The sequence below is a fragment of the Myotis nattereri genome, assembly GCF_964212035.1.
Source record: "Myotis nattereri genome assembly, chromosome: 12".
NCBI lineage: Eukaryota > Metazoa > Chordata > Mammalia > Chiroptera > Vespertilionidae > Myotis > Myotis nattereri.
In genome coordinates, this window is record NC_138087.1 from 51,101,394 (window position 1) to 51,119,841 (window position 18,448).

Here is an 18,448-nt window from a genome sequence, read left to right on the forward strand (position 1 = left end):
TTTGATCACAGATTTGTCATCTGTTGAGTTCTAGAATAATTTTGTAATGAGCCTATCTCAAAAACCAGAGCAAGATTGTCCTTTACAGGAAAACAAACAAAAAAACAACCCTGTCAGTTGTAGGCTGCTGGTTGAAATCACAGAACTACTTTTTTAAATGGTACAAAAATGTTCAATGTTGATAATACAGCAGCTTTTTTGGAGAGAGAGTGAAAATGTTGAGGTGACTATTTAAATGTGAACTTAAATTCTGGATAAAGGCAGATATGGCACATCACCCTGGAGGTTCCATCACTGTCGTTCACTACAGTTTTCAGAGACAAATTAGTAAGAAGCAAGCTACCAACACAGACTCTGGCTTACCTCTTATAGCCAAGTGGGTTTTCATCTTAATTCCCATGTGTTTAACATTCATACAAAAAGCCATCTATTCATTTAAATGTTTCTAACAGGCAACTTTCAGTTAATATGAAAAGTAGGTTATCTATCTAGGACATCTCTGATCAATCACAATCATTTATTTGGACTTAAGAGTAAAATATTTACTAAGCACCCAGCATAGGACTAGAATCTCCAGGGGTGTAAATTATATTGGCAACTTATGTTCAATGTCACTCAGTTCAGGAGTAAGAATAGAAAATAAGCATTTGTCTCAATTGATTAGGGCCTTGGTTTGTAAAACCCATTATCTGAAGTGTATAAAGATAGTATCAAAAGCCAGTTAACTTTTCCCAGAGATGCACACCAGTGAGATTAAAGCCTTTCAGTTGTGTGTGTGTTAAGTGCATGGGAAGATATGTATTTTAGAATAATCTTACAGTGTATACATTATCAGAATTTTACAAACCAGTTTTTAAGGAACAGTGGCTTAGTACACTTTAAGAAAGTGTTGCTCTCTGAGCTGAGAAATAGCATACAAACAAACATTTAAATACACAGTCAAAATAAACTTTTCCCAACTTTCAGGCACTAATGAACATTTTCAACATCTAAGCTAATATGTGCAAAAAGGAAGTTAGTAGAACCTCTGCCATTAAAAAATTTTTCTAAAATCCATTTCAAAGACAAGTGTTAGAAAAACTATTTGTAGTTAATAATCTTTTAGGCTAAAACATAATGGTAGTAAAACTAACCACCAGGACCATGAATTCACAATTCTCTTCACCATGCCAGGTTCTATAAATGGATAACCAGCAATTACCAATTAAAACAATCATGTTAATGATCTAGTTATTTAATGACAACATACTGAACAGGGAGAGGTTTATTTCTCAAGCTTCATCACACAAAAGTACACACTAGGTGTGTGCTGTGATTAGATTCCTCGGGAAATCTAAATCTAATCCAAGGTTGCTTAGAATCTCCACCTGCAGTCTGATCTGCAGGAAAAAAGATAAAACGATTCATCTTTCCTGCCCACACACCATTTGAGAATAGAGAGGACAGGTGCCAATTAGTTGATGCCAATTACAGATTAGAATAGCTGCTGATTTAATTTGGATACTTATTACACAGGTGTGTGTTTAGTTTTTTAACAGCCATAATACCTCTAAGTTGTGCTTCGGGCTAGGTGCTTGTGATCCCACAGGAAGCCAGTAATAATAAAGCATGACTGCCTGGAGAAACCACGCATGGCACACCCCCTAAAGCGGTGATTCTCAACCTTGGCTGCACATTAGAATCACCCGGGAATCTTTTTAAAACCCTGATTTCTGGGCCTCATCCTCTGGAAATTCTGTTTCTTTGTTATGGGGTGGGGCCACAACATTAGTAACAAAGAAACAGAATTTCCAGATGATGAGGCCCAGAAATCAGGATTTTAAAAAGATTCCCAGGTGATTCTAATGTGCAGCCACGGTTGAGAACCACTGCCCTAAAGGAATGGCCTTGATGCCTCTGTAAATGATGAAATCATCATCACGGGTTACTTTTTATTTATATTGATATCTCATCTCCACAACTTAAAAGCTGGTTCTTTAGCGATCAAATAAGGGATGAAAGGAAAACTGAAAGTTTTAAAAGCTGGACTAACAGTATTTCATTTCTCAGCAACTCTGTGCACACTAACTAAACATGAGATGAATTAACTACTTGGGAAATCAAGCCTAAGACTAAGGGAGGTGGGACAAGGACTTGGATAAAATCTTATAGAGCTACTTTCATACTCTTAGATGCCTTTTTTGGGTGGAAAAGTTCAGTCTTAGCAATTAGGTAAAAGGGAATTATACATGAAGAACATCCAAGTTGTAGAGCTTAACCTGAAGGCAAAGCAGGTGCTGCCTCAGTGACTGCCAGGGGCACAGCTAGTCAACCCTGGGTGTGAGGCCAGGTTATGCTCCAACTCCTCTAGGCCAGTTTCCTCTCAAAACAAGGGAGTCCCACCAAAGGACCCAAGGAGACTGCATCTCAATCCTGTAACTCCAAATATATTTTAGTAAGCGCACCACCCACTTAACTGCTTAGAGAGCCTCATTGAAAGCCATTGGTGTGGTTTTGCCAGTTATTCACAAGTGGCAAAAGCCTATTTTCCTGAAATATTAAGGACAAACTAAAACTAAAACTATTATCAATGTAAATTATGATTAGTCATTTTCAAATGAACATTAACTTTTGATTTTTAAATCAGTTTTGATAGGCATTTACCACAAGCTAAATATGTAAACTATGGCACAATGCCATTTCTCTTCCCTTTCTAATATTTCCCAACTTATAACAGTATACTGTTCAACACCAACTTTCTCTTTTCCTCCAGCAAAGTAGGCAGTTTGTCCACAACAAACCCCATGGTGCTGTGTTGCCCTCGGGCACCCGGGTCACCTCTGCTCTGGCCCCTGTTGTGTCAAGTCTAATCCACTCATAGCTTTTTTTGGTGATGCCCACTCGTTACAGAAGATCCTGCTTTGCCTACAAACATTAGCAAAGTAAGTACAGATCACCAGTTTTCACATTAGAAGCCACTTAACATTAACAACAAGGGCTATTATACAAGTGGTCGTTAAAAATTCTCCCACAAACACCTTGTTGTTTAAACGTGTTTACAATGCTGTCAGTAGTGTTAGTAGTCAGTGCTCCAGGCCTCTGAGTGTCAGAACCAGGAATGAGCACAGGAGAGCAGAAACCCGTAATCCAGTGCTGATCAGGGAGAACAGAAATGACAGGCCGGTGCCCTCACTTGCCACCACATTTGGAAAAGAGAATAACTCCAGAAGGAACCAAGAAGAGATGGGGTTGTTTTTTTTTTACGTGCAGCAGGCCTCTCCTTCGCACCAGAAGATGGACTCTTCCTGTGGATTTTATTTTAAACACAGGTAGATCCAGGATGGTAAGTGCCACTGTCGCTATCCTAGAGAAGTTGTGTTCTATTTTTGGTGTTGATCTTCTCATGAAATACCTATTAGCCAACACATGTTAACATCTTTAATATAGAGGCTTCAAAAGTAACCCCCAGTGACATACTAAAATTCCACAATAATCATCTTTAGGTCTACTTAGTACATTTCACAGTATTCAATCCCTTGCGAATATTTTGTAGTTATCGCTGTTCAGTCCTGACATGAAATGAAGTGATTCCAGTTTGATTGTGGGTTTCCTCTTTTCATGCTGATCAAGTAAACTTATCATCTCTTTTCTGATTTTCTGCATTAAGAACTAAAAAGGAAAAAAAAAAAACACCATAATATTCTAGTATTAAATGTTTTGAGAAACCAGCCTGGCAGGTCCCATTGACATAAATATTTAGAAACTGTCATAAAGACTCATAGCAACACTACAATGGGGAATTGCACTCATAGGACAAGATAGCAAACGAGACCACTTGTTTGGCCAACAGGTGCCATGAAACGAAACTCAAACATGTGAAAAATCCATATTTGAAATGGTGAAATTATGTCCCATGTCCTATAAAATGTACTCTCAGAAGAATTTTGATGCTGTCACAATCCTCATGAACACCTCTGTCAGTGCACCTGCAACAGGAAGCACATGCCTCCTAAGAGCCACTGGCAGCTTTGGTCAGCTCTCGCCACTCCAAAGCTCTCCCCTTTCAGAGTCGGAATGGACTGTGGCTTCCACCTTCCTTTGTCCTTGGAACACATGGACAACATCAAAAGACATGCCACAAATAAGACCTAAGACACATACCTGATTTACAACTACTGCACAGAAATGGCTGACTTAGAAGAACCCCAGTGAATTAATAAAGGCACTAAGCATCAACTGCTGCTTGTATCACAAAAAGAGAGACACCAGACATTACGTTCCTCCTGGTGAAAGAACATAACTGTCATCTTACCAAAGGCTTGACCAGAACCTGAGTCTTATCAAGACTGGTTTGCAGGAGGTAAAAAGAACATAGTAAACTGCACTACCCAGACTGCGGAAAACTCCCAGTCAACTGGCTTTGGCTCTTTAACAGACTACAAAGAAGAAAAGGGGAAGGAGCCCCAGGGACTTACTGGTTAAAGAACATACTAAATTTAGGAAAATAGGCAAGACTAAACTGGTGTCCAGGGATGCCCACCTGGGTGATAAACCCACAAAGAAATGTAAGAAAATGCCTACTAGATGGGTCAGGAGAGGGGTTGCTACTTCAGGGAGGGAAGGTGCTGGGCCTGGGGCAGGGCATAGGGAGGAGCTTCTAGAGGGCAGGCCACATTCTATTTCTTGACAGGGTGGAGGGTGGTTACAAGGTGTTCATCTTCTAAAAACTCCTTTGCTTTATGTGGTTTTTCTGAATCTGTTTTACTTCCTAACAGGAAAATTTTGTAAGCCTACTAAATGAAAACACAGGTAAATTCCTTCCAACTCCCAGAGGCAATAAAAGAAAAATTGTAGAAACTTGTGCATGGCAAAAATACACCAGAGGCAAAATCAAGACAAACTGGGAGAAGGTATCTGCAACTTCACAGATAAGGAGCAATGTCTCCAGCATATACAGAGTCTTAAAAACAGAATTAAAACACCAAGAATCTGAAAAAATAAAAATTTAAAAGGAAATCATAATGATATTAAAACCAATCAATATGTGTGAGTGTATGAGTGTGTGTTGGGGTAGGGAGGTCCCTAAAGAATGGCAGCTAGTCCTGGCTGGGTGGCTCAGGTGGTTAGAGCATCGTCCTGTACACCAAAAGGTTCAATTCCCAGTCAGGGCACATACCTAGGTTGTGGGTTCAATCCCCAGCTGAAGCATGTGGAGGAGGCAACCAATTGATATTTCTCTCTGACATCAATGTTTCTCTCCATTCCTCTCTAAATCAATTTTAAAAATTAAAAAACAACAACATGACAGCTAATACCTGTGAAGGTGACAGGATCAGAAAAGTCACCATTAGAAAGGGGTTCCAATGGATGGTAAAGCCAAACCATTGCAAAGGACCCCTGCCCCCATGGGGATGGAATGTACAATATGATGGAAGTGATTAACAGTGCCTTGTGATACGTATGAAAGTTGTTAAGAGCGTGGATCCTAAGTATTCTCATCACAAGGAAAAAAATATACTGTGTATCCCTATGAGACGATGGATGTGAATTAAACTTACTGTAGTAATCATTCCACGATATACATGTCAACTCATTAGGCTGTACAACCTAAACACAGTGTTGTATGTCAATTCTATCTCAAAAATGGAAAAAGGGGTCCCATCTAGATGACATATTAGTTCTATGGAAAGTGGACTTTGGCAAGGGAGAGACCTGGTGCGCACTGCCTTCACCAAGCCGCCAGCCTGCCATCCGTGCCTCCTGGTGTGGCGCAAGAGGAACGCAAGGCAGCTGCAAAAACGCCCAACCTGAATCCAATCACAGCAAAACGGACACACCCAGACCTGATCCATCCCGCTGGACTGGACTCTCCAAAAATTCAAAATTGTAACATTACAAAACGCTACTATAAAAAGCTGCCTGAAAGCGCTGTGCACTGTAACAGGGCTTTTTGATGGGTGCTACGGAGTAATCAGCGGTGACCTGGCCGTTTTGTTGGGAAATCCCTAAGTGTCGCTGAAGACCCATCCTCCAGCTGACTCCCGAGGGCTGGAGCCCCGTGAACACGCTCCTCAGCCCTGCACCTCCCTCCTGGCCCCTAATTCGAAGGCTTCTGAAGAAAAGTCTTCAGCGACGGATCACTTATGCTACTGCTGGGATTCGCTGTACAGCCACCTCCATGGTGAAGGACCACAGAGTAGAGCGTCACAACTGCGCCTAGAACGAGGCAACCCCACCACAGTCATTACCATTCACGTTCCTGTCATTCCCTGCAAGGGCTGCCTGCTTGTCTGTTTCAGATTCTGCCTCATTTTCATCCATGTTGTAGTCATCATCTCCTCCCACTTTTTGCTCGTTTCTCCCTGAAACAGCACAGACAACACATAAAACAGAAACGCCATCATTTCTCTTGGTGCCACAGACACAACAGAGCCCAGACACTGGGTTCTTCTTCCAGCCATGGTTTCACCAACAGATCTTTTTGCCACATCTCAGAACTGACAGGGACTCATGTGTTTGCTGCCAGTACACACACCGTGCAGGAGTTCTCTATTCACGTATTCCACTTTGACTCTGAGTCTATATAAAACGGGGGACCTACCTACCTAGCTGAACCCAAATCCCAGTTTTTTAAAGAGACAATCAACTCAAGGTTGTTTCCACTGTTTTTGGGAACAACAGGTTTCTAATTAACTAGAGGCCCGATGCACGAAATTTGTGCAAGACGCTTGACCCTCGAAGCCCTGGCTTCGTCCAGAAGGTCTTTCAGCTCTCCGGTCTAATTAGCATATTATGCTTTTATTATATAAATAACGACATCTCCTTAGAGTAGCTCATTGCTCCAAAAGGAGGAAACGAGTGGCTGCTGTGAGCCAAAGGATAAAATTTCCCGTCAGACCTACAGAATTCCATCATTCATCACTACATCCATCCCTGGAAAGGAAGATCAGGACACAATGCATTCCACAGACACAGTCACAGAATTTAACCTAAACATGGCATATATGTATATAGTAAGTAAATTTTTTTAAGCACACCTGGAAAAGTCAGCTCTAGTTATATTTCTCTGCACTTGCTGCCTGACGTGAACATGAAGCACAGGCCAGTGTGCCCTGTAGCTTCATTCCACTAAGTAGATCATCACCAGTGCACCTGAAAGGAAGTGCATCCTCATGTCCTATAGTAGCGCGCCCCCTGGTGGCCGTTACACGTTGTGACCAGCTGCTAGGGGACAGCCACCTACTGAATCAGCCACCTGAGTTTTATTGCTTCAATTTTTCAATGGAGAACTTGTGAGGACACATTCTTCAGAAAGAGAAACTTGAGTGAAAATTAGGTTTAAATGGACTCAGGATAACTTCTGTAATAAGCACATTCCCCAACTTCTGTTCCTTGGTCACTCCCAGAGCACAGGTGCCTTCTATTTAAGTGCTCCTGGCAGCTGGGATTGAAGTTTTTCACATCTTTAACACTAGAAAGAATGAAATTTAGTATATACCTATATTGCCCAAAAGCAGTCAAAATGACTGCATTGTGAAAGAATAGTATCGGAGCACTCTTCACTTATGTTCCTTAGCTTTTCCAATAACTCACTTCTATTCGACATTTCTTTCATGAATTTAGGGCGCAAAAGAAAGAAAATAAACAACTTATTAGAACAAGTATCACTGCATAAAGATTCGAATAACAAGTACTAGTTTAGCTTATTGAGCAACTGCAACTTATCAAGTATCGACAATTTATCATGTACTTGTATGTTATCATGTGACGGTAATTGAAAAAAAATGAAAACTGTTATTTCAATACAGAGCCGAAATGGTCATATAAGAAATTTACTCAATTCAATAATAAGAGTCATTTGATTATTTAAAATTTCCCAAGCAGTCAAAATGACTGCTTTTGGGCAATATAGGTATAACACATATATATATATACCGGAAATGAAGGAGGGGGAGGTAACTATAATTATTAATAAACGCATTTATATGTTGTACAAAAAGTCACAAAATTCTAAAACATTGTGTCCTCATATACATAATTGTTTTTCTAATTGAAATTAAAAAGCAGTCAAAATGACTTCCTTGGGCAATCTAGTGTTAAGAAACCAAAACCAGAAAGGTGAGATTCATGTGTCCCTTTTTGGCAAACTAACTTCCTTCCCTCCTTCTCTTCCGCTGTCTATGCCCCCCCGCCCCTTGCCACACACACACACACACACCTCACCAGGTACTAACTGGTGACGCTGGGTGCTGAAGTGCAGAGATAGACAAGGCATGTGGGCTGCCCACCAGGAGGCCTTTTACCTGATGCTTAAACACCATCAAGGTTTCCCACCTGAAAAGCCCCCTCGCTCCCTGTGAATATTATTTCTGAAAATTCCAGGTGCCAGGGAATGGACTGCTCTTCCCTCCTGCCTCCTACTTGATAACGGATACTGAATAAGCAAAATGAACCCTCTGATCATGGGCTGCTGTTTGGTCAACTTCAGGGGGACCCTTCCCATGTCTGCGGGCAGCCCACAGAGCCTCTCACCCACCTTCCTCGTCAGCATCCTGCTCCTCCTCCTGCCCATCCCGGACCACAAGCTGGTCCCGCTCAGGCTCCTCCACCTCCTGATTTTCCTGGCTCATCAGCAGGGTGGCTGGCACCTGTGGGGTTTGGCCGGGGTCTCTAGCATCTCCCGTGCCTCTTCCGCCCGCATGTCTGTCTGCTTCCACAGCCTGCTCGTGGTCCGGCTCCTGTGGCAGCGCCTGGCTGTCCCTCCGAAGCGCCTCCTCGCTGATGACCTGAATGTCATTGGTTTCCTCTGTGCATAGAACAATGTTAGCTGTAAGCCCCCTGCCATTTAACTTCATTAAAACAAAACCCTCGTACCACTCGATTCCCAGAGCCCTCCCAAGGACTGTGGATGGGGTGCTGAGGACAGGTGGGGCAGCTGGGTCATGTGCTTAGTGACCTCAGCAGAAGGCTCCCGTCCTGTCAGAACCGGGGCCTGCCATTCTGCCTCAGAACCAGGAGCAAGGGAAAAGTAGTTTAGAAAAAAAAATCTGGACTAAGTTATCTTGTTTACAGTGACAACCTACAGATGGGGGAAGGTGCATGCTGGGATCATCTGACCACCGTATGTTGGAGACAAGTACTTGGGAGCCACTGACAGGTGCCTAGGACTCAGCTACCGCCTGTGATCCCCCAGCCCCACCCTGTCCTGAATAAAGGCGCAGCCTAGGCCCTTCACACAGAACAGGCACTTACTTTACAGGGATGAGACCAGCAAGAGAGAGAAGCCCTGCGGCCCCAGTTCCAGGTGCCCAGAGACACCTGCCACCTGCAGCCCCACTATCGAGCTCGCTGACGCCTCCAGCAGCACGCTCTGCCCTCCGAGTGTGTGTCTGAGTGCAGGGCTTGACCTCCACTGTCTTTTATTTGAATGGGGCTCTGGCGGGAGTTTAAACATGTAATAACTACCAAGCTTCACTTACCTTTCTCACCCTCTCTCCTCAAATCCAAAGCCGCCTCAGAACTGGGGACTGGCGTCTGGGGCTCACCGTTCCCGGGCACATTCCCTTTCGTCTGTGGCACCTCTGCCGGGGGCTGAGGCTCACTGGGAGCTCGGAGCTGAAACAGGAGCACAGGACAGCCATGGTAGGGCTCTGTCACTAGAAACCTTACACTGAGACCCTGAGAAATGCCATCTCCCCGACCGTGCCCCTCCTCCTGGCATAAATCAGAACATCTGAGGCCGACGCAAGATCTCCCCGAAAGTACTTTCAATAATGGATGAAAAACTAAAATAATGGATGGACAAGTGGGCAGAAGATCTAAGGAAAAAGAAACTAGACAGGACATCAATAGAACACTCACCCAACCAGAACAAAACATACATTCTTCTCAGGACAGACAGAGGCTAGGCCACAAAATGAGCCACAACCAATCTAAAATGACTGAAATCATGCAAACTATGTTTTCCAACCACAGTGGAATGAAATTCTTCATCATAGCAGAATGAAATTTGAGAAATTCACAAATAACCAATGGATCAAAGAAATCACAAGTCAAATGAGAAAGTGTTGAGAAAAATTAAAACAGAAAAAACACACAACATACCAAACTTATGGAAGGCAGCTAAAGCAGTGCTTAGAAGGAATGTATAGGCCTACATTAAGAAAAAGAAAGATCTCAAAAGTCAGTAACATAATCTTTCACGGTGAAGATAATGGCGCAACAGGAGCAAACTGAGCCTACTCAAGGAAAGATCATAAAGAATAGAGAAGGAATTCATGAAATAAGAAATAGAAAAATAGAGAAAAATCAATGAAATCAAGTTCTTGAAAATATGAAAAAAATTGACAAACCTCTAGCCAGATTAACTGAGGGGAAAAAGAGAGTAGACTCAAATTACTAAAATAAAAAATGAAAGGGTATAACAATACTAACCATACACAAATAAAAAGTATTATTTATAAGGAAATACTATGAAGAACTGTTTATCAACAAGATTGATAAATGAAATAGACACGTTCCTAGAAAGACAAACTACCAAAACTGACTCAAGAAGTAGAACATCTGAGTAGACTTATAACAAGAGATTGAATTAGTAACTTAAAAATTACACCCCTCTAACCCCCCGCCCCCGCCCCCCCAAACAAAAGCCCAGGCCTAAAATGGCTTCATTAGTAAATTCTACCAAACATTTAAAGAAGAAAACCAAATCTTCACAAACTCTTCCAAAAAACAAGAGGAAAGAATACCCCCCAAGTCATTTTATAGCCAGTATTACCCTGATACCAAAGCCAGTCAAAGGCATTACAAAAAAATAAAACTCTAGACCAATATTCCTTATATAGGCACCAAAATCATCAACAAAATATTAGCAAGTCATATTCAACAACACACAAAAGAATTACATACCACAGCCAAGGAATTTATCTTGAGAATGCAAAGTCAGTTTAACATTTAAAACTCAGCGAGTTAACTGCCACGCATCTAAAACGGAAACCATCCCCACACGCCATGATATTTTAAGTTTAATTTAAAAAATCAATTTGCAATGAATATTATAAAAATAAATATATTACTCACAATTCGGGTGTTCTTGAATAGTTTCAGTTGAAAATGCTCACGAAAAATGATTAAAGTTGGTCTATAGGTGCGTATGGTAGGCAAATGGTAAATGTAGCCCTGGCCAGTATTCTCAGTGGTTAGAGCACCAGCCTGTGCATCAAAGGGTCTCAGGTTCAAGTCCCAGTCAGCGGTACATACCTGGGTTGCAGGTTTGATTCCCGGCCCATGCAGGAGGCAACCAATCAAGGGTCTCTCTCACATCAATCAATGTTTCTCTCTTTCCCCCTTCCTCCTTCCCTCCCACTCTCTCTAAAAATCATTCAAAAAAATATCAAGTTAGATCAATATAAAAATGAATTGTATTTCTATATACCAGCAAAAGATAATTTGAAAATGAAATTAAGAAAATAATTCCATTTATAATAGCATCAAAAAATACTTAGAAATAAAGTGAACAAAAAAAGTGCAAGACTTCTGAAAATCATAAACACTGCTGAAAGAGATTTCTAAAGGACTTAAATATGTGGAAAGACATCCCTTAAATATGTTAAGACATCTGATTGAAGACTTCATGCTGCTAAGAGGGCAATACACCTCAAACTGATCTACAGATTCAATGTAACCTCTCAAAATCCCACATGGCTTTGTTAAAGAAATTGACAAACTGATCCTAAAATTCATAGTGAAAGTCAATGGATACAGAATGGCCAAAGTAATCCTGAAAAAGAACAACAAAATTGGAGGTTACTATAAAGCTACAGTAACCAAGACTGTGTGTGAGGTACTGACAGAATAGACAATGGAATAAAAGTGAGAGTCTAGAAGTAAACCCTCGTGTTTATAGCAAACTGATTTTCAACAAGGGTGCCAAGACAATTCAGTGTGGGGAAGAATAGGATTATTTTTCTCAGTAAGTGGTGCTGAGACAAGTGGATAGACAGACAATGCAAAAGACTGAAGTGGGATCCCTATCCTCACAGCAGCTACAAAGACTAAATTCACTCAAGATGGAGCATAGGACTAAATGTAAGAACAAAATGTGAAGAACTATACAACTCTCAGAAGAAAACACAGGAGTAAATCTTCCTGACCTTGGGTTAGGCAAAGTATTTGTAGATATGACATCAAAAGAATAAGCAACACAAGAAATATATAAACATGATTTCATCAAAAGTAAAACCTTTTTGCTTCAATGAACACCAACAAGTAAAAAACAACTCACAGAATGAGAAAAAATATTTGCAAATCATATGTCCAATAGCTGTATATATGTATGAACTCATTACAAACTCTTACAACTCAAAAAAAAATAACTTTTAAAAATGACAAAGGAGCTAATAAACATTTTCTCCGAGGAAGATATACAAATGGCCAATAAGCACATGAAAAAGATGCTCAACATCATTAGTTATTAGGAAAGTGTAAATCCAAACCACAATGAGAAAACACTCCACACCCACTAGAATGGCTGTAATGTAAAAGGTAGATAATAACAAGAGTTGACAAGAATGTGGAAAAACTGGGACCCTCATAAACTGCTGGTGAGAATGTAAAATGATATGATAACTTTCCAAAAATAGTTTGGCAGTTTCTCGATACATTAATTTACCATGACCCAGCAGTTCCACTCCCCGGTATATACCTAAGAAAAATGAAAACTTATGCCCATACAAAAATATGTACATGAATGTTCATAGCCACATTATTCATAACAGCCAAAAAATTGGAAATAACCCAAATAACTACCAACGGACAAATGAATAAAGAAAAGTGGTATGTCGTATAATGGAATATTATTCAGCCATAAAAAAATAAAGCCACAACATGGACTTTGAATCCATTATGCTAAGGGAAAGAAGTTAGACACAAGAGGCCACATAATGATTTTACTGATAAGAAATGTCCAGATTAGGCAACTCTACAGAGACAGGAAATGGGCTGGTGGTTATCTAGGGCTGGGGAGGATTGGGGTACGTGGGGGGTGAGCTAATGAGTATGGGGTTCCTTTGGTCATGAAAATGTTCTAAAATTGATAGCAATGATGGTTTCACAACTTTGTGAATATACCAAAAACCAAAAAATTGCAAATATAATATGGGTGAATTGTATGGTATATAAATTATATCTCAATAAAGCTGCTATATTTTAAAGCAAAAATGAAGAACTCCCAGAAGCAATTTCATGGGATGTGCTTTACACAGGAGACAGCCTGGAGGCATGGGCTCTGATCGGCTCCACCGCTAACCAGGTTAAGTGTGACCTTGGCCATCGCACTTAACTATCACCATGGGCCTCAGCACCCTCAAAACATGAAAACAGCAGCAACTCCCTCCCAAGGTGGCTGTGAGCTTTCGGTGAAGTTAATCCCAGTAGAGCCCAGAGCACAGGGCCTGGGCCCGGAGGCCAGCCTACTCAGCACCCCAGGGCCAGGCCGGGTATCTCAGGGAAGCAAACCCACTGGGGAGAGCAGAGAGCAGAGCAAACCAGACAGCAGACAAGGGAACAAAATGCCTGGACACCGGTAGGAAAACCTGCAAATCCTTGGCAGTGAAATCCAGAATTACCTGCTGGCTTGGTTCCTTGTGTTCACTCAGGTCTCTGGAAGCCACAGCTTCGTTCCCCTTTTTGGTGACTTCTTCTATCTGCTCCTCACACTGCTCCTTCACCTCTTTCATCTGATTGATGCACTGGCTCCTTTGGGACAGAAGGAAAGGACAAACATCTACAGGGGTGTCTGTACGCCAGGTGTGTCCCTGCAGTGACTGAAATCCACAGGAGACACTTCCCCTGCCCCAGGCACGTCATCTACAGACAACACGTAAGCAGGACAACGTGTGCTTTTATTAAATGACAAGAAAACTGTAGTTGATTGAAACTTTCTAAGACTATGTCACCTTGTTCTAGAACAGGTAAACTTTACTGGTTAGAAAAAAAAAAATTTTTAAAACATCATCTGTGGCCTGGCCAGCATGGCTCAGTGGTCGAGCGTTGACCTGTGAATCAGGAAGCCACGGTTCAATTCCCTGTCAGGGCTCATGCCTGGGTTGTGGTTCGACATCCAGTAGCGGGTGTGCAAGAGGCAGCTGATCTATGATTCTCATCATTGATATTTCTATCTTTCTCTCCTTCCTCTCCCTTCCTCTCTGAAATCAATAAAAATACATTTTAAAAAATAACAATAATGTATGTATTGGTTAGTTCATGGTGACAAAAATGCCACACTAATGTAAAGTGCCACACTAATGCCACACTAATGTAAAGTGTTAACAACAGGGGACACTGGGTATGGGATATACGGGAACTCTACTATCTTAGCAATAAATCTAAAATTCAAAATTTACATTAAAAGATGGAAATGACTGAACTGAACTGGAGGATACCCAGTTGGTGTGAGAGAACTGCAGATGAAGCACAGAATCTAATTCGGCCCGAGCTCCCAATCAGCAGAGACACTTTGAGGTATCACTTCAGCTTTGTACCTGGAACTCAAGTGTCTGTTATAAAGTAATTGAGAGAATTACCCACTTGTACAAATGAGGAAGCTAAGAGGTGACCTGACTGACACCATCCAGGGTTGCAGAGAGGAAGAGAGACAAGGCTGAAATCAGAAGCCAGACTGTGGTTTCCTGACTGCAAGGCTCCCTCTGCCCCACAGCTGCCTCTTCTGAGCCACACCCATTTCAGAGCCAGGCTAAGTGCACGCCACCCCTAACTCTAGTGCTGTACTTGTCAGTTCACAGGACTTACTGGATCTCGGCCACGCACACAGAGGGACACCAGGTACTTCAGAAATAATGAAAGACAGAGCTCCTAACCTGGCACAGCTTACAGATCAAGAGAAGACTTGGGGAAAATTCGCTTGTATAAAATTCTCACACACATGCGAGCCGCGGGCGGTAGACTAGTGCCCTGTAGCTTAGCACAGCGAACAAGAAGAAAGACATCTGTATACGGAAAGAACCAGAGGTGTCCAATTCATTGTGACCCAACAACGTCACAGAAGCTCAGGATTAGCACAGGAGCAGGTGCAGGGCCATTGCTGGACCTTTAAACCTACAAAAGGAACTACTGTTTTCGCCTGCTCTCAGCCCTGCCAACATCAAGTACAAAGAAAAGAGCCTGTGCGTCTCCGCCCTGCGGATTAAGGTCAGCTTCCACGTCCCCACTCAACAGCAACAAGAGGAGCAACCGCAGAGCCAAGCTCACGTGCAGGTCCTACAGATCGGGACAGTGTTCCTTCCTGGAGGCCGCGGGCTGGCTTTCCTTACACCTTCTTGATGCATGTGCAGGCAGTAACTGGAGCTCAAATGGAGAGGCATACAAGACCGGGCCACCAGAGCTCATCCTAAACCAGGGATGGGCAAACTTTTTGACTCGAGGGCCACAATGGGTTCTTAAACTGGACCGGAGGGCCGGAACAAAAGCATGGATGGAGTGTTTGTGTGAACTAATATAAATTCAAAGTAAGCATCATTACATAAAAGGGTACGGTCTTTTTTTTTTTTTTTTTTTTTTTTTATTCATTTCAAGCGGGCCGGATCCGGCCTGCGGGTCGTAGTTTGCCCACGGCTGTCCTAAACGGTGCAACCAATGGTCGGAGGACCATGAACAGAATGTGCTCAGTACAGGGATCTATCAAGGCAGATGATCTGAGGATCCAGGGTGCTGACTCAGAGTTTTACTGATTACATTCCACCAGCCCACTTCCTCATGGCATGGAGAGGAGAGCACAGGCAGTTCATCCCATACACCAACTCTAGGGGCCCTGGGAAGGGAATGCAAGGCTGTGCTTGGATCAAGTACAGTGATCTCTCAGTGATGTCTGCCACAGGGCAGGAGTACGAAGTGGGGATGAATGCTCACTCTGGTATTTGAAGGTTTCCTGGCCTTTTCTCAGCTTCTGCATTCTCAGCATGGCCTTCTGTAAAATGCTGAGGCCAGAGAGGGTGTTCTAATGGACGATGGGCACATTTATAAATGGACATATACACCAAGTTGTGCATTCAGTTTGTGGGACCTTCATGCACAGCGCTGTGTACATGTCCATTCGTAAACTGGCTAACAAGGTGTTCCTATCTTTTACCAGATCCTCACAAAGGGTCTCTAATCCAAAGACAGTTAGAAGCAACTAACTCTTTCCAGCTTTCAACATTCAATGAGCATCATCCCTGGGAATCATCTTGTATCTGGCTCAGGGCTCTGGACACAACTAATGAAACAGATGTGCTCAGCCAGTTTTCCATCCATCCTCCTCCTAAGAGAAAAACAGTGCGTCCCACACACAAGGCCAACCCGGGTTAGAACATTCCGCTCACTGCTTGTCTGAATGCTCCTATCTGGGAGGCAGAGCTGCCCTTCCTGTCACTGGGCCCTGGCTGATGTCCAGCTAAAACCTTCTGGGTCAAATATATCCAGGCCATTAATGGCTTACTGTATTTCAGTCAATGGACGGGGAATATGTGCATTAAGGTGTCTTTCAAGGATGAGTAATAGTAAGACTGGGGCCCTTCATGTTTGTCTGAAAGTTTTGATTACCAGCCCAGCTCAGGGTTTCTCAACTCGGCACCTGTGCTATCTGGGGGCAGGTAAAACCTCATTGTGGGAGGAGACCCATCTTTGCAGGATGTTTAGCTGTGTCCCTGTTCCCTACCCACTAGATGACAGTAGCCCCTCTTCTGAGTTGTGACAATGAAAAATGCCCACCAAAAGTCTCCTTGGGCACAATGCCACCCACTGAGAACCGCTGGCCGAGCTGAACAAGGTTCCATCTATGCATGTTTTCTTACTATGTTTCCTTTGCCTTGACTACACATGTCCTTTGCCTGTTTATGTCCTGGGGGGCTCCTGGTTTGGGCTGTACTTGGTTTTGAAGTGATCAGGAAGATGTCACGGTGGACAATCGCTTGGAAGTCATCAGAATCCCTACCAGGGCAATCGGTGTGCGGAGACTTGTTCTGGTGCATCGCTGGTCACCACGCAGATGGCCAGAGTCCTTTCAGAGACCTACCTGCCCCTCAATCTGGGAGGTGGACGCAGGTCACATCTGAGCACTTCTGGAACACATGCTTAAAGGCTTTGAATGTACCAACTTAGCCAGGTCACCTGGGCTCCACAGAGCGTGAAGTTACATTACGGCTTAAAGCAGGCTGAGCAAGTCATTTCCTGCTACAGAAAACTGCCCTCTTATTTATCTTGTATTACGAGCCACTGGCTAACACTTTCCCACGCCTTTCTGAAGCACTGCTAACACTTAAGACATAAAATGCATTATTTCTGAAGGCCTGACTCCTGGAGGGGACTGGGCCTTCCCCATCTTCTCCCTGAAAGGGAGGGTGAGGGTGACTAGGTTGGCCCGTCCGCTGCCCGAGGCCTGGAGCTCGGCAGCCCTGAATGCACGCACTTGGTGCCGAGGCACACTTACAGGTCGTAGGAGAACTTCCGCTCCAGGTTGGTCTGGTTCTTCTGAAACTGGAGGACGTCCTGCTGCAGCCTGCCGTAGTTCCTCTGCAGGGCCTTCAGCTGGTCTGAGCCACAGGGAGGACAGAGTCACACAGGCCCACAGGACGGGAAGGGGAGAGGTGAGCACACGGCCCCCCCCACACCCCGACGCCCCCGCCAGGGAGGTGGCCCTTCGAGATCTACAGGAACCGGCGGCACTTGGCTCCTTTTCCAAACATGTCTTCTCTCTTAAATCTCCTTCTTGACCTCCAACCCTGAAAATGCCTGTTTCTTTCTTAGACATCATAAGCCCTGAGCCGTCTGTCCTACCAGGTCACAAAAGCTCCTATGCAGCCCACTGATTTCGACATCTTATCAGATGAGTAGCCGCTCCTCCCTCCGCCTGTCCTTGGCTGCCAGGCTCCACCAGGGAATTTCTCCAGTCATCTGCTCACAGCCAAGCTACTCTCCGAGGCCCCCATGTTCATGTAATCATCTCGCCCTCTTATCTGGGAAACTGCAGCTTTCGTTGAGGAAATTCTTCAGCCCCATCCCTGCTGCCCTGACAACTTGGCTCATAAAAGCAACACAGGCCCAGCCGCGGTGGCTCAGTGGCTGAGCATCGACCTATGAACCAGGAAGTCACGGTTTGATTCCCCGGTCAGGGTTGTGGGCTCGATCCCCAGTGTGAAGCATGCAGGAGGCAGCCAATCAGTGAATGATTCTCTCTCCCTCTCCCTTCCTCTTTGAAAGCAATAAAAATATATTTTAAAAAATAAAAAAATAAAGGCAACGCAGTAGGAAAAACAGAAACTAAGTAGGTATTTATAAGGCTGGTAAGAACTGCAAAAGAAAATGGCTGGGATGCTACAGAAACACTGAAAAAATCTTGTAAAAGCTCTACAGAAAAACAGCAGCAGCTGACAAAGCGCCAAGCTGGGGGTGGGCGGGCAAGCTGCCACGGAGGGGC

At 43.4% G+C, this 18,448-nt stretch overlaps 1 protein-coding gene across 3 annotated transcripts in view; it reads right to left on the reverse strand.

The window, feature by feature from the left end:
• Nucleotides 1-1,204: 1,204 nt before the first annotated feature.
• Nucleotides 1,205-18,448, reverse strand: part of GOLM1 (golgi membrane protein 1) — a 40,622-nt gene continuing 23,378 nt past the window's right edge. For 2 of the 3 annotated variants that reach the window (XM_081102971.1, XM_081102972.1), the window contains 5 exons: nucleotides 17,462-17,564; nucleotides 13,605-13,734; nucleotides 9,459-9,594; nucleotides 8,516-8,785; nucleotides 3,400-3,648 (listed from right to left, as the gene is read on the reverse strand). In XM_081102971.1, coding sequence (XP_080959097.1) covers nucleotides 3,605-3,648; nucleotides 8,516-8,785; nucleotides 9,459-9,594; nucleotides 13,605-13,734; nucleotides 17,462-17,564 — 683 coding nt within the window. In that variant the 3' untranslated portion in view covers nucleotides 3,400-3,604. Of the gene's footprint in view, nucleotides 3,649-6,227; nucleotides 6,342-8,515; nucleotides 8,786-9,458; nucleotides 9,595-13,604; nucleotides 13,735-17,461; nucleotides 17,565-18,448 lie in introns of all 3 variants that reach the window. The other variant, XM_081102970.1, reaches the window with a different exon arrangement.